The 17,089-nt window shown below is 32.7% G+C and overlaps 1 protein-coding gene across 1 annotated transcript in view; it reads left to right on the plus strand.

The window, feature by feature from the left end:
• The first annotated feature begins 1,027 nt into the window (after positions 1-1,027).
• LOC124357157 (actin-histidine N-methyltransferase) overlaps positions 1,028-17,089 on the plus strand; it is an 85,744-nt gene continuing 69,682 nt past the window's right edge. The window contains exons 1-6 of the mRNA XM_046808665.1: positions 1,028-1,333; positions 8,466-8,567; positions 9,932-10,153; positions 13,213-13,410; positions 14,322-14,386; positions 16,210-16,268. Coding sequence (XP_046664621.1) covers positions 1,177-1,333; positions 8,466-8,567; positions 9,932-10,153; positions 13,213-13,410; positions 14,322-14,386; positions 16,210-16,268 — 803 coding nt within the window. The 5' untranslated portion in view covers positions 1,028-1,176. The remainder of the gene's footprint in view (positions 1,334-8,465; positions 8,568-9,931; positions 10,154-13,212; positions 13,411-14,321; positions 14,387-16,209; positions 16,269-17,089) is intronic.

Below are 17,089 nucleotides of genomic sequence, written 5' to 3' on the forward strand. Positions count from 1 at the left end.
AAATTTTTTAAAATTCAATAGTTTATTTCACAGGGTAGCATATTAAGCCCTTTGTTATACAAGACTGATATACGAACCCACCCAGAAATGACAACTTTTGCTGATGATACAGCAGTGTTACCCTTTCATAATGATCCAGATAAAGCTTCAGAAACATTAAAAACTACACTAAGCACATTATCTGATTGGCTTAAGTGTTGGAGAATTGAGGTGAACGAAACAGAGACAATCAACATACCTTTTACCCTCATACAAGATAATTGATTACCTGTAACTCTTAACAATGTTTAATTCCTTCTCAGCATAGTGCAAGATACTAAAGGATTCATCTAGATAGACATCTCACGTGGTCCACTTATATCTGGCATAAGAGGCTATAACTCAATGTAATAGTTTATAAAATGTATTAACTTTCTGGAAGAAAAGTCCACATATAAGTGGGAAATAAATTGCTTTTATATAAAATGATTTTGCGACCTGTTTGGACTTATGGAATTCAGTTATGAGGTACTACTTCAAAATCAAACCTTTGCCTTATCCAGTGCTTTCAACCCACATTTCTGAGAAAGATTTTACATGGTCCGTGGTACATCAAGAACAGGGTGATTTATAGAGACACTGACATTTCTTACATAAAGGACTAAATTTCCAGGATTTGTGACAAATATTTGTTTAATCTAAACCTTTACAAAAGAGCGGTCCTCCTACATTTATGTTGCAGCTTCCAAGAAGACTCTATATTCATTATGGTTCGTTTTCATTTTAATTCACTTTTAATATTCTTTTTATGTTAATTGTAATCACTGGTTTATAACTTACCATGGGTATGAAATATATCACACATAGTTATCGTTTCTAGCATTTAAGAACTGATTAGAGATAAAAATACTCATAATAAAAAAGTTATTTTATTACAGAGACTTGTGACACATAGCTTACATAGTAATACATAGTAAGCTTACATGGAGTCCTGTAATTTTTAATTGCCTTTGATTTCTCAACTTTATCATGAGCAAAAAAATTTACTTTCACTTTCAATTTCCAAAATACCCTTTCCTTTTAAGGTTATGTTTTCTGTGAGTAAATAATAGGTTGTGAATAATAAATTTAAAAAATTATTAATTAAATAAAGGAAAAGCCTTTGTATGTGTAAAAATATTGTTCTTAATATTCGTTATGGGAAAGAAAAGTCAAAATAAACCACAAGCTAAAAATGTTGCTCCTAACCAAACAAAACCAAATCAAGGCTCTGCAACAACTAAGAAGAACTGTAATAAACTGTCTCCTCAAAAACGAAATGAAGTAAACCAGTTGGTTGATAAACTACTTAAAGGTGATACTATTAGATGCAGAATGAAGTGTTTATAAATTATATTTACTAAGTTATTACACATATTGAAATACATACTAAGGCTTATGCTAGGTTTACATTGTATCAAGTCACTTGTACTTTTATTTATAATTTAAATCTGAATTTATGTTTGAATAGCTGAAATAAATCAGCCTTAATGTTATGTGTGTATTTGATCATCATAAGCATCATTTTGTTCTGAGCTAGGCAAAGGTGTAGGGCACAAAATATTTTTACAAATTATTTTCTGTTATTTAAGTATGTGACTATGAAATCATGCTTGTGGTTAAAACAGAGAATTAGGCCTACTAAAGATTTATCCTGTAAAATAATGATTTGGATATAAACACCCAAATTTGTTGCAGCTGTTTTTTTTGGTAGGGTAGAGTAAGATAAGCGGACCCGGTTTTTTATGTCGTTAGTACAATTATCGATACTTAATATTCATTTATCGACTATGCTTTTATAAATCATATCATCATATTTATAGCCACAATCACAGTCATATTTTAAATTCAAATAACTAATATAATGCACTTAGTGATGATCTTATAAATAATAAATGAGCTGTAACGATGATATAAACAATTAGAACTGGAAATAGTAAAAACCCCATAATTACCCTCCTACCTTTTTTTATATTAATGTTATGGTAACAACATAAAAAACATTATGAAAAAATACGAAATATGCTTATTTATTTATTTTTTCTCCTGTGTAGCATTGCTTAACCAGTTTCGAGAAGTTGTTGAAGCATATTCTCTAGAAAACCGTACTTTTCTTCTGCACAAATACCCACAGAGATCTTAAAGCAGGTCGGCTGATATGCCACTTTTTAAACTTCCTTTCATGGTCCTCCACGAGCTTTTGACTGTCTATTATTGTCTGTAAAAGAAAATATGTTTATTATATGAAAAAGTGTTTATAGTTTATATAAGTTAGTTATTGTTCAAAATTCAGTATCGGTTAGTTATATCGAAAGTTATAATTGAGTAGTATCGTTTGTCAATATCGATATAAAAACCTGGTCTGCTTATTCTAAAAAGTAGCTTGGTCTAACATAGTCAAGCCTATCCGCAAGCGTAATTATAAAGATGTGCACATTCACACAGCATAATTTTTTAACACATTAATTATTATACTATTAAGAATAAGAATAAGAATAAGAATATTTATTTGCCATTCGGCCATAGTAGCAATAGACATCGTCAGGTGTTTAATTTACTTAAAACTAAAAAAATACGGTTTGCCCAGGCACTGGAAATTGACAAACTTAACAGTTTAAAAATATTTTAACAACAACAACAATAAAAACAAGTTAAAAATAGCAAAAATAACAAATATATAGCAACAGCCTTGTCACGCAACAATAAAGCAAGAGCTTACGTCATCAAACCAGCAAGGTGCGTCAAAAAGCAAAACTTAACAATTCTAAAATGAATATAAACAGTAACAAAAAAAAGACAAAATAAATTCAAAAATAACAACAGCCATGTGATTAACAGCAAGTCAGAACAATAACAATAAAAGAAACAACAATAACAAGTCAAAATATAGAGTCAGCAATATCACAGTCCATGAACTCATTTAAAGAATAAAAAGGGTGGTTTACTAACCAGTCCATCAGCTTTCTCTTGAAACTCTTTATATCAACTGTATGGGCTTTATGGCCTAATTTATTAAAAAGTGTAATTGACATTGCATTGGCATTTGACTGTTTTACTAAGTCTAGCAAAATCTTTATTTATTTTATAACTATTTCTAATATTGTAGGAATGAAGTCTACCTCTTATAACATAATCACCTAGATTAGATTTTACATTGACAACAAGTAAATAAATATATAAACAAACAACAGTGGGTATAGACTCTCTAATGAATAACGGCTTACAACCTTTAGTGAGCACTCGTACAGCTTTCTTTTGGATTAACAGAACTCTATGTATTTCTGAACCATTACCCCAAAGTTGGAGCCCATACAGTAAAATACTGTTGAAAAAGGCAAAATAAGCACTCCTTAGATATTGCTTAGGAACATTTTTCTTTAGTTGCCTCAACAAAAAAACCACTCTACTAAGCCTTCCACATACATAGTTAATATGATCTACCCATGATAGCTTATTATCTAGATAGATGCCCAATAGTTTAACACTATCAGAGAAAGTACTGGGGGAACTCATGTTTTTCAGTGTAAAGCAAATATTTTGTGTTTTGAGATCATTTAAAACAAGTTGATTGGCATTAAACCAGTTTTTAGCATACACAACATTTTCATCCATAAAAGTGGCTAAGCTATTTATATTAGAGTTAGAACTAAAAAAAGTGGTATCATCTGCAAACATTATCACGTTAGCTTGAACATTGTGAGGGAGATCATTCATTACAACTAAGAACAGCAAGGGACCCAGGACCGATCCCTGTGGTACCCCATACTCAACACAACGCGAAGTAGAGAGAGAACCTCCAACACTTACCCTTTGTTCACGTCCCGTTAGGTATGACTCAAATAATGCCAATTCAGTACCAATTATACCATAGTGAGACAATTTAGAGAGCAGTAGGTCCCTAGGAACGCAGTCAAAAGCCTTGGTTAGATCAAAAAGAGTAGCCACGGTGGAGGCCTTGGCTTCAAAACTATTTATTACAGCTTTCACCAGGACTTCAACTGCATTCACGGTGTTTCTACCTGCTCGAAAGCCAAACTGACAATTTGAAAGAATATTGTTACATTTGAAAAAATTACTCACTTGGTTGTTCATGACAATTTCAAGGAGTTTTGAAAAAATGGGTAACAAAGAGATGGGCCTAAATGAACCAGGTTGGTCCCTGGGACCCTTCTTGTAAATAGGCACAACCTTGGCCGTTTTAAAACACTTAGGAAATATACCAGTAAACAAACATTGGTTTATACAAATTGTAATAGGTAGCACAATTGAAAAAATAATTTTCTTTAAGAGCTCACTAGATACACCATACGCATCTTTACTTTTGGATGCTTTCATTTTTTTCACCACACACAGCACCTCCTCACATGACACAGGAGACCACTTGAATTGAGTTGCAGCACCAGGAGCCTTGGCAAGAAGATCACCCGCAGATATCTGGCTTGGAGTGATGACCTCTCTCACCTCATCAATACAGTTGACGAAATGGGCCGAAAATACTTCCGGAGATAAGCTGGGGGCATCTCGGGTAGTCGCACCTCTTTGAGCCGCTATGATGGACCAGGCCGCTTTGCATTTGTTGGAGGAGGTGTTTATAAAATCTTCATTAGCTTTAAGCTTTGCCTTTTTCAGCTCACTTTTGTAGTTGTTCCGCATAAAAACATAAGCTCTTCTGGCTGCCTCTGACTTTGTATCCCTAAACATGGTGTTATATGCCATAACAAGGTTTTTAAGTTCGTTCAATTCATCCGAGAACCACTTCGGCCTACATTTCTTAGCAGATTTTGATACTCGTATCTGCTTATGTTTAACAGGACAACAGATATTTAAAAAACCTAGAAATCGTTCCAGAAATATATCAAACATTGTGACATTAGGCCGAGAATCGGAAAACAGTAAATTAGGCCAGTCTACATCAGACAGAGATGCAATCAGAGACTCGACATTAGGAGAATCGGAAAACAGTAAATTAGGCCAGTCTACATCAGACAGAGATGCAATCAGAGACTCGACATTAGTAGGTGATAGGCTTCTACCTACAATTTTCTCACCGAGGTTCCCTTTAACCACATCATCCAGATAAATAGTAACTTCAATAGTGTTATGGTCAGATAAGCATTCATCAAGCACCTCGGCTTGGATAGAATGGTCGTTAAGGTTAGACACCACATTATCTATGCAGGCATCAGCCCTTGTCGGTACATTAACCAGCCATCTGCAATCAACTGATCTCAATAAGTCTCTCAATGCAAAAACTATAGGCCCACTGTCCCTCACCTCGATGTTCTAGTCACCGCACATAATTATAGGGCAATTAAGATTGATCAGATAGACGAAAAACTTCTCAAACAGCTCCATAAAAATTTTTATATCCCCTGAGGGAGCTCTGTATATGGAGATCAACACCAGCTTAAGGTCTACAATAATTATGGCAGACATTTCAATGTTCATTTCACTACAGTAGTCACTAGTGTCAATTTCAGTAAAATTAATACCATTTCTAACTAGTATGCCCGAGCCACCTCTAATATGCTGCCTTCGACAGAACATACTAGCTTGTGTAAAGTTCTGAATAGTAACCAAATCACGAGTATCTTCTAAACACCAATGTTCACTGACACATAAAGCTATAAAGCGAGAGTCAGACAAGTTAACATCGAGCATTTCTACTTTGTCATTTAGTGATTGAGCATTTAGATACAAAATACTAGATTTAACAGTCATTTTCGGATTTTCGGAGGCACATCCATTACGTTTATAGGGGTCAGATGGTGACGATTTAATGTTAGGCCTGTCAACCCCGTTGTACACCTAAAAAATCTACAGGACGTTTTCTCTGAGATGTAACAAACTTACTTACAAGAATTCCTTCGTCCCAGAAGTCCGGGCTTAGTAAAACATGTTCAAGATTCTCACAAACACCAATCTTAAAGGACTTGTACCCATCGTATTTGGGTTTGAGTTCAATACAAATAAAATCATCTACTTTAGATTGGGTTAGGAACACCTCCATATCTTCTTTGGTAGTTAGTGCATCTAATCGGGATACAAAAACCCAAGATCTTTTAGAAGCCACTTTTAGCTTAGTTTCACCATTGCATTTGGTCCCTACAATTGGCTTGTAACTATTAGGTTCTTTCCCATAAGATAAAGATTTCACCTGACGAGTCTTAGGCCTACTTCTTCTTCCTTGGTGGGTCACAAAACCATCATTGATGGTTTCATCACTTTTGTCTCTAGGTGGGGTAGGGTTTTCGTTTTCTTTGTTAGCCCTGGTATTGTCCGCTACATTGGCTTTTAGTTGCAACGAACTATTCATTACCACCCTGGAGTACGATAAAGATGATTTAACATGATTATTACCAGGTCCATCCTGTTGTTCCATCACGTTCTTCTTAGGATATTCTTGTCCGTTATCACTTAGGTTAGACTTAGCACAACTAGGCCTATCTTCATATCTTAACTGACGATCCTTAGGCCCTGTCATTTCCGATACTGCTAAGCATTCGCTTGTATTACCTAAAGAAACCAAGTTATCATATTTGGCTCTAATAGCGACCAAGTCTTCTTTCACTCTAACATATTGCTGGAAGAGTGCGTCCATTCTCTCACAAAGAGCAACATTACTCAAACTAAGTTGATCAAGTTGGTCCAAAACAATATTTAGAATAATTGGCCAGTTACTGGCTTCGTCTATTTTATCTGTTTTACTAAAAAACATGTTTACTCTCTTACGACATGTGACACAAAACCACTTTATATGGTCGGAAATGTCATTAATATTCAGACATAGATCATTTTCTACATCCACACAGGACGGATGGTATTGGGATGAGCAAAAACCATCACAACACAGAGCAAGGCTCACATCAATACTTAATTTGCATTTACCACATAACAAATCACTATCTTGGCCATTTATGCCCGTCTTGCTAGGTATTTCAATCCCATTACCACTTCTGGTTTTCATAATTTGATTTTCAATAAAGGCCGTTGTAATAGTGAAAATTTTAAATTGATTTTTAATATGATTATAACCTCTAATCATATTCCATTTAGTGCTAAAAGTATATACAGTTATAATGTAGACTTAATGCACAACTTTCCCAAAGATTTTAAACTGCTGATAAACAATGGAGTATCGATGAAGAATATGAACAGCAATTCCAAACAATAATATGACTTTAGGCTTTATAAACTTCCGGATAGACTTTAATAAGCGGCCTTCACTCATTCGATTTTTATTATTTAGATGGATTGATTGTTTTTATCTGAATGAATAATTTAATATTACAATTTTAACATATATGATTTGAAGTTGGTTATAGTAATTTTTAATATAAGCAATTAACAACAAGAAGTAACTAATTGTTGAAGAATTTAAAACCGGCGATCAATATGAGGAAATTATCTGAGATATTTCTATATACACGTGTGGGTTTGGCTCCTGATTACCCATGGAGAGAATACTTTCCTCCATTTCACTATAGCAGTTGCTTACTGCTATCCGGGCAAGCTGTAAGTAATGTAACGGTTTTCTGATATGTAGGCTGTTGTTGGTTTTGTTATTTTGTAATGTTATTGTTAAATTTATGTTATTAAAATTGTAATGTATTATTCTTGTATTTAATGTATTATAACTAATGTTGCCTACAATTATTATACAATATCGAAGTTTTATAATATATTGAATCGTTCGATAATAGAAATCGAATAACAAGTGTAGGCCACTCACAAAACCCTCCCTAAACTTCCTTGTAACCTAAATTTGTAAAATAGGCTGTAATTTAGCTTAACCATGCACATTTGAAGAGGGTTGATATTTATATTTTTTTATCTAAAACGTTAATATATTTACTGAACCACCTCGCGACAACAACTTAATCAGCATAGTCATAACTTAACTAGATGGGAATTACCACCTAGCAGTTAATTTGAATCTGTAGCAAAGTCTAAATTAATATCAAGAACTAAAGTAATAATCATTTAATAAAAGACTGAATCTCAAACCATACATATCAAATTATGAAATAATGATGCAAGTAATAAAGTAGCATATGTTAACATGGTGGCTGTGGAAGACATCCTAATACATCATGCTTGATGGTTAAGAATTCTGACTACCACTCAGCATAATCACACAGCGAAGGTGTTGACTACTTGTATATAGTTAGACAGTTATTGTACAGTAATTTAACATGTTGACTGTGGTAGACATTAATACGTACTGGATGTTTAAGGATACTGAGTATCTCTGGCAACAGAGATGCAGTGAAGATGTTTATTCCAGAGATTCAATTATTTATGTGTCTAAAAGTGATAAATTATGAAATTCCATACAATTTAAATACAAACATAATGTGTTAATTATATGTGCAATTCAATGAATAATGTATTATGAACTGCACATAACATTCTGTTATAAGCTAATTATGTTTTGGTTTTTTCAGTGTCAACTGCAGTTCACTCAACCACATCGTCAAGTGCCAAAGATTGGGAGACACATTTAGAAATTGAAAAAATACTAAATAAGATAAATGTAATAGAATCTGGTAAGTTGATTATGTTGTTATTTTTACAAATTTTGTACAAATAGTCAAAATAAACTAGTATTATAATAATACTTGTTTAATAGTGCTTTTAAACGGTATATTTACATTAAAAAATGAACATTTTTATTATAATATCTTAAAAATTATTTCTAGAGCAGCCTGCACCAAAATAGTCAGATGACATTTGGGCGGTGTTGCCATATTGCTACTGACTACCAGCTATTCTCGCCATAACTGATGCTAATTATTTATAATTTAATAGCTTTACTACCTAAGAGCTTTCTTATTATTTCTAACTACATTCCAATATTTTTTCGGGTCTCCATTGCCTTTTTCAATTAAAGATGAATAGTGATCTATTTTAGCTTTTTTTATCCTTCTGGAAACAATTTTGGTAAATGTTCTCTATTCATTTTTAAGACCTAATTATTTGTAATTTTAGAAAATTGTCTATATAAATAATTTTTTTTAAATCACTAACGTTATAAGGTTATCAGAAATCCATTAATTTCTTTTCTTATTTTTACTATTATTTCGTTTTAGATAACATGATGCCTCACGATTTTCATTAATATCCTGTAAAATTCAGTTACACTGTTATTTACATCCTGCTCGTCAATAACTCGGTTCCAATTAGCCAAGGTTAGCTGCCTATGTAACATTTTACTATCCACAGCTGGAATAAAATAATTCTTATTTCTATCACCATAGTTTACTAGTGACAGAGATATTTCTACACCACAATGGTCAGTTATATCCTAAAATTCTACACTGAAAATCCAAATTTTTTGAATTTTTATGAAAACATGGTCAAGGCAGGTGGCAGAACTACTGAAGTTGGTGAATTTATGTAACTTACAAAACCATAAGATAACAACAAATTTAGATAATCAACATTAGAACTACTATTTTTCAAAATACATATATTTAAAGTCGCCAACAATAATTGCAGGATTGCAAGTGAGTTTTAATAGTGTCGATAAATTCCAAAGAGAGAGACTTCCAGAAGCAAATTATTGTAGGCGACATTAAACATGACTTTAACAATCTCAGCTGTGGAGAGTGCGATAAGGCAGTGAGTGCAGTGCAGGACACAGTCCACCATTAGATTAGGACATAGTGGTTTATGCAGGATAAGGGCGGAAATGACACCAGACCATCCAAAATAATATTGTTGTTTCATTTATACTTGATAACATTCTACAGTGCACAGACAGTTTATTACATGATGAATTTTAAACACCTTCTAATGTCCTCAAGATCTCCAAACCAATAAAGTAAATTAAAAAAAAAAATAAGACAATATTTGTAGTAATTAAATATGTTGTACATGTACAAATATGGTGGATTTGTTGATGTTCAAGAGCTCAAGCTTCCATTGCCAAATCGTACTGAGAGCTCACAAGAGGCTCTGCTGACATGGTTGGAGAACAATTCAGCCGAGGTGAATGGAGTTGGTATACAGGAGTTCCATGGGCAGGGCCAGGGGCTGGTGGCGCTACGAGATGTATCGGTGGGGGAAATGATGGTGGCAGTACCACGCAGACTCATGATTACTGTTGAGACCATCCAGTCTTCTAAACTAGGTAAAGTAGTTTATAGACTCTATGTTTCTAGGCTATAACGAGTAAAATTAATGCCTTATCCTGTTTAAATAATAGCTTTTTAACCCTTCACCATGGAACTTTTCAAGAGCCCATCTACTCCCAGCAATGGGATTATTCACTGTACTGTCACTGACATTGTGAGTCTGCAACCTGGTCATTATAATTGGCATTTTTTTGTGGTTAATTTTTAAAATATAGTAAAACACTTGAATAAATTATTATTTATTTGATTACTTTTATAACTGTTTCATTAGATAAATTTAAAATAAAAACAAATTTTTATAATTTGGTTCTGTCTACCAAGTCTACCTAAGTACACTAATTTGTGCTAAGCTATTTTGTACTTATTGTACATAAAAAATATGTATTAGAATAGAAGGAATAAGAAATTATACATAGAATTAGACCCATACTACAATTTGTATTTTTAAAAAGTTGTATTTTAACATTGTGCAATGAAAACAGTGTAAACTAAATCATTCTAGAAACAGCAGTGAATATCACGTTCTATAATATTGAAATAAGCGGCTGGTATAAACCATACATTTACTTAAAAAACTGCCACCTCATTAATTAATCCTTTTTAAGTTAAGTTTTTCCTTAATTTTACTTCGGCTTATTGTCTTTCTATTCTGATTTGTGTTTAACTATCTGACCATAATTTTAAAAAAAGTCCTAATTGTGCATTATCAAATACAAAATGCTAAATGTTTAATTATTCTATCATGTTCAGTATAAGAATGTCAATAGAAATCATTTGAGTTGACGATCAAATAATTATATATGTTAACTATGAAATTTTATGCACGAGTGCTATCCATAAAGTAACAGAGGCTTTGAAATACAAAATTAACCAACTGAAATAAGATTATTTTATTATATACATTTAAAACATTCTTATGCTATTTTTCAACGTAATCTCCGTTCAAATTAAGACATTTATCATAATAAGTTTTTCGATTCCAGCTTTGTAAAATTCTGCCACCTGAGATCTTAACCACTGATTAATGCCAGCCTAAAGTTCAGCATCACTATTGAAGTGCTGTGTTTCAAGCCAGGTCTTCATCACTGGAAAGAGGTGGTAGTCGCTTGGTGCCAGATCTGGGCTATAAGGTGGATGATCAAACACTTACCAATCAAAAACATCCAAGACTTGTTGTATACGATTGGCCGTAATGGGATGTTCATTTTTGTGGAAAAACTAAATTTGGAGCTCAATTTTCCCCTACGCTTGTTTTGTATTGCTCGCTGTAGCTTCTACGTTGTTTCACAGTACCTCTCCTCGTTGATTGTTGATCCTTGTTCAAGGAAATCAACCAGAATCACAGCCTTAGCATCCCAAAAAACAGTAGCCATTGTCTTTCTGGCTGACAGAGTTTGGAGACATTTTCTTGGTTTTTTTGGAGAATGTGTGTGCCCCCATTCCATAGACTGCATTTTTGTTTCACAATTAATTGACATGCTTCACCCATTTTTCATCACCAGTAACGATACAATCAAGTTCATTACCATGTTTGTCATATTCATCAAGGAAAGTTAACGATGCAGCAAGTCTTTGTTTTTTGTGATCTTCCGTAAATATTTTTTGAACCCACCTGGCACAAAATTTATGGTATCCAAGCTTCCCTACAATAACTTCTTGAAGTAAACTCCATGAAATTTTTGGGAAATGTTCCTAGAGTTCAGTCATTGTGAAACTGCGATTTTCACGAACTCTGTTATTGATTTTGAACATCAAATCTTCAGTCACTAGGCTAGGCCGACTGTTACGACTATGATCATGAACATTGTTGTGGCCATTTTTGAAGTCAATACACCACTGCCTTACTCTGCTTTCACTCATTATTCCATTTCCATAAACTTCACACAGTTGGTTATAGATTTCAACCTTATCTCTGAACGCACTTCACAGGTGGTGGGATTTTCAATTGCAGCTCACATTTTAATTAACCACAGTGAGAAAAGTAAAAGACATACAGACCGCACGCGACTACAGCTTGATGTGTACTGAACGCCAGAGTGTTTTGACACCAAGATGGTAGCTGTAGCTCTGCCCACTGCTGCACCATTCAAAAACGTCTGTTACTTTCTGGATAGCCCTTGTATAATTAAATGCAATGACCTTGAAACTAATTTTAATATACATAAAGAGTAATGTAACTGTATAACTTTTCTAGAGACATTCTGTTCATTCATTGTAAGCTCAAGGTGTTCAATATATCATTGATTCGTTACCTTTTGCTTTGAATATTATCAATTGAATATTATCCAAAATTGATATTTAAAAGAGGTTCAAATTATTTTAAAATATTATGAATTGGGTAGTTTTGGATTCTTGTTGCAAATTTTGGAATTCAATTAATATTTTGAACGTTAATATTTTTGTCTCATATATACTTTCAACAACTTAAAGTAACTATAATTTAACTAGCCAACAAAATTAATTACTTTAGCACTTTGCAATGTCAAAGTTGGGAAAATATCTGAGTGGAATTCAGCCACAAATTGGGCAGGGATTCCAAGCTGTCTACAGTTTAATATCACAATTAACATGTATAATGCATATAATTACACATAGACATGTACTATTACTCATAAAATATTACATAAAATGACTAATTAAACTCACTTCACTTAAACTCACTTAATTTAAATATAATTGGAAGTCTCACTGTGGCAAAGAAAGGTGGTATACATAATACAAAGTGGTATTGTAGAAGTTTTGGAAACAAATTCTCACACAGATAAACATTGTTGTAATTGTCCTGGTTATAGAGACTTTTAAATAGAATGTACTTCACGACATGACCATGTTCTTGTAAATATAGGTTATCAGATACACTGTACATGGCATCAAGACGGAATCGTTGTAAATTAAGGTACTATAACACATGGGACATGACATGAATAGACTACTGTGTCATAATGAACCTTGACTTAGTACTATCATAAAATCAGTATCCCATATTATATTAATTCTTAAACTTTCAATATGATTTGATTTTTTTCTATTGAAAATATGTTATTTTGTCTTCTAGGATATCTATTAGCCAACGAGACGATGCTGAAGCACATGCCCAATGTAGCTTTGGCCCTGTTTTTGTTGCTGGAACGGTTTTGTAAGGATACCCCGTCTTTCTGGGCTCCCTACATAGAAATGCTGCCATCCACATATACTACAGTGCTTTATTTCTCTGCTCAAGACTTGCAGGAGCTCAAAGGATCTCCCACTCTGGGTACGTATTTTCTTATTTTCCCCAAGATGGGAAAAGTCCACATTAAAAGTGGACAACTTATTACAAACACATCTCTTAGAACAAAATACATGATACAGTACATCCATATAACTAAACCCTTTCTAACTCAGTAGCCATTTATGGGCCATGATCCTGCAGTCCTTTTTCCAATTGGCCAGTAACTCTGAGTACCATACCATGTAGGTGCATTTCTCTCAATACTTTCTGAATGAACTAAATCAAGGTTTAGGCATAATTATTTTTATACATTTTATGTTTAAATGTAATTAAGCCTTTAGCTGAATATGTAATTTTTGTAACAAAAACCATCCTGTCGGATGAATAATAATAATTAATTTAATAATAATAATTAATAATAATTTTAAATATTTTAAAACTAAAGTTAATTTGACAATTTTGATTTTAAATTTAATATCACTGTTATATTATTCTACAAGAAGGACATTCACTTTGTATGTAATAAGCCTACAATATTTTACTTTACATTAAAGCAAGTGTTGTGTTGTATGCAACAGACTGTACAATATTTTAGTTTAATGAAAACTCATCCCTCTTTGTATTTTGTTATCTTTGGTTTAACTCTTGGTAGGCTGCAAAAGTTTGTCGTCATCCAAAGATAATCCTCGAAATAGAAAACTAAATGAAACTGCATGAAATTACACCTGTGCAACAATCCATAGAAACAACCGTTGATTTATGTACCACTTTGTGGTGCATATTATGGTTCACTAAATCCTCAATGTACACAATGTTACAAAGGATCAATGTGTACCACTAGTAGGACACAATGTGTTAATGTATGAAGTAGTTTTCTGGTCAGTTGCAATGTCATAATAATATGACATATGTAAAATGTAACTGAATTTAAATGTACAATTTTTGTGTTACAGAAAGTGCTCTGAAGCAGTGCAGGAACATCGCACGGCAGTACGCTTATTTTCACAAACTCTTTGAGGTTAGTGCCTTATTTTATTGACCTTTAGAAAATTACAAGTACTAACTGTGAAATATAACAAATAACAACAAAAATATATCTATAAAATAAACAACAATAGAAGTAACAAGATGTACAAAACAATAACTATGTAACTATTATAACAAAAAAATAACATTCAGAGGTGGAGTGCTGAATACCTATTTATAAAATATAATTAATATTGAGGGTTTTGACCTTACACCATGAACACTGGAGCAATACAAGGATACGCAAATTACTCTCATATTTTCTTATAAGTATGTTATAAAAAATACAGCCAATTCGACTGAAGCCATGTTAGTACACGTAACTGAATACAAGAAGGCATTCTATTAACAAAATATCATGAGTCACTTGCTTTATTTTTTTTATTTTTTTTCTATCCTCTCATCATAAAATCGATTTAAAATTGTTAATGGGCTAATTGGAAGCTTCTGAAATAATATTACACAAGTCCATGCCAATTGTCCAACAATATTGTATTACTTCTTACCAATAAAATTGACAGAATTACAACTAATATGAAGTGATTGATGAAATCTGTAACGTGTGACCACCACTGTGATCGGGTCGGTCAGTGTGTAGGATGTAGCTGGCCGTCGTTTGACTGAGGATCGAGTCTGTATATAATCAGCCTGTTTAGTTGGTGGATGTGTTTTGTGCCAGAATGTTCTTGTAGTAAGAGAGCGAGTCCAAGAGCACGCTGGACATGAATTTGTGATGGGGGTATATTTATCTAACATGGTTGTGAAATCCATTTTCCAATAGTGGTGAAACACCGCATTGTGATCCCAACAGAAATCATTACAATATTCCTTCCAAAGGTCTGGATCTGTGTTTATTTTGGGACAATTTTGATTAATTTCCCTATCTAATATTTACCCATAATTAGAACTCCATTAATTAGTACATAAAAAATAATGTTATTTTTTATGTATTAAAAAAGTAATACACCCGACACATGTTATCCGTATTCCACATGTCTAACAGCCCCGTAATCCCCCTGTCTAACCAGTTTAGCCATAATTTATTTTGGTCAAATGTAGCTGAATACTATTCACCTAGATAATAAATTTAAAATAATTACTAAACTCACGAATATCCGTCCAGTCACTGGTGTCGGTCAGCGTGCACTTGGACTTTGGTATGAAATCTAAAGTTTGATACATAACAAAAAAATCCAGTCAATCTGAATAAATTAGCAAGAGAATAAATTATACAGTTGTAGAAGCTTCAAATAAAAGGCCGTTATTTTTGCTAAAGGTTGAAACTGTTTCTCTTGTAAACAGTTTAGAGTTTACACACTAATTAGCTCTTTGTGGGAGATGACTTACAAAAATGTAATTTGAGCACCAAGGTCTTATTGCGTAATGAGTGTATGTTTATCAGAGACAAAATAATTTTTATTTCTTGAATTATTGTGTTTTATTGACACATATTTTCATACAACTGTCTAAATTTTATGTATGTGTATATTTAATTGATGTACTATAGAAAGTCGCCAGTTGAGTTTTTTTACAGGTAATGTCGTTTAAATTTCAACTTTACTCTTGTAGCTTTTTAAATTAAAATGTTGTTTAACTTAACAGTTATCACCCACCAAACAGAAAAACTATAAGAAACATGTTATTCCGTAACATACAAAATAATAGTGCATTACCTTAAATAGTTAGGTTAATTACTATCATTTTATAACTATACCACTTGAAATTTTGTTTCTTCTATTTTTCTAATGTCCATATTTAAAGCTGTTGTGAAGAATGATAGTCAGCTACAGTGCTGAGTTCCAGAATTTGTTATAGAATATGGGAGACCCAGCCAGTGAAATTCTGAGAGATGTTTTCACGTACGAACAATATCGGTGAGTGTTGTTTATTCGTCTTTAGCTTTAAGGATACATTTTGGAATAAATGATCTGTTAATGAAGTAGTGTATTAATTTTACTGGTCTGTATATTTTTTCTTGATCCTGTAACTGGCTGTATATGTATGAAATAAAGCCTACTAAAATTATTTTTCATTGTAACCAATTCCGTTGTAAACGAAAATAGATAATTTAACCCTGAATAAAAAAATTAAAAACATAAAAGCTTTCTTAAAATGTTTTGCACATGGTAAATGGAAAGAAAAATATATTCAAAAAAAAAAAAAAAAAAAAAAAAAAAAAAAAAAAAAAAAAAAAATGGAGCCTACCAAAGAAGTGAAACTAAACTCCATTTTAGCTGTTCAGAGTCACATCCAGCAGCTGAGTGGTTAGTGTCTCAACTTACTAGAGACCTGGGTCCCAGTGTCATGGCATTTTTTGCACACAAACAAATAATTATCCCAGTCTAGCCTGAAATAATGAGATAAAAAGTTGTCTAGACTGCATGTCATACAGTGACATAAAAACTAATAATTCAGTTTTTGTATTAGTTAATTAATAACACTAACTAAATTAAACATATCCTGATTTTTATTCCACAAAATTTTATTGTCTCTTCCATAGCAATTGTGCGATTCATTTCATAACAACTCACTAAACAAAAAAAGGTTATGTACCTTAAATCCATCTTCAGTTTTTTTTTATTGTGTAACTACTGGTTTTGGAGTTAAAACCCTAAAACTGGTAGTCAAATGATAAAAAGATCTGAAGATGGAATTAAGGAATATAACCTTATTTGTATTATACTCAGTTCCGGAG

Source organism: Homalodisca vitripennis, chromosome 3 (assembly GCF_021130785.1).
Source record: "Homalodisca vitripennis isolate AUS2020 chromosome 3, UT_GWSS_2.1, whole genome shotgun sequence".
Taxonomy (NCBI): Eukaryota; Metazoa; Arthropoda; class Insecta; order Hemiptera; family Cicadellidae; genus Homalodisca; species Homalodisca vitripennis.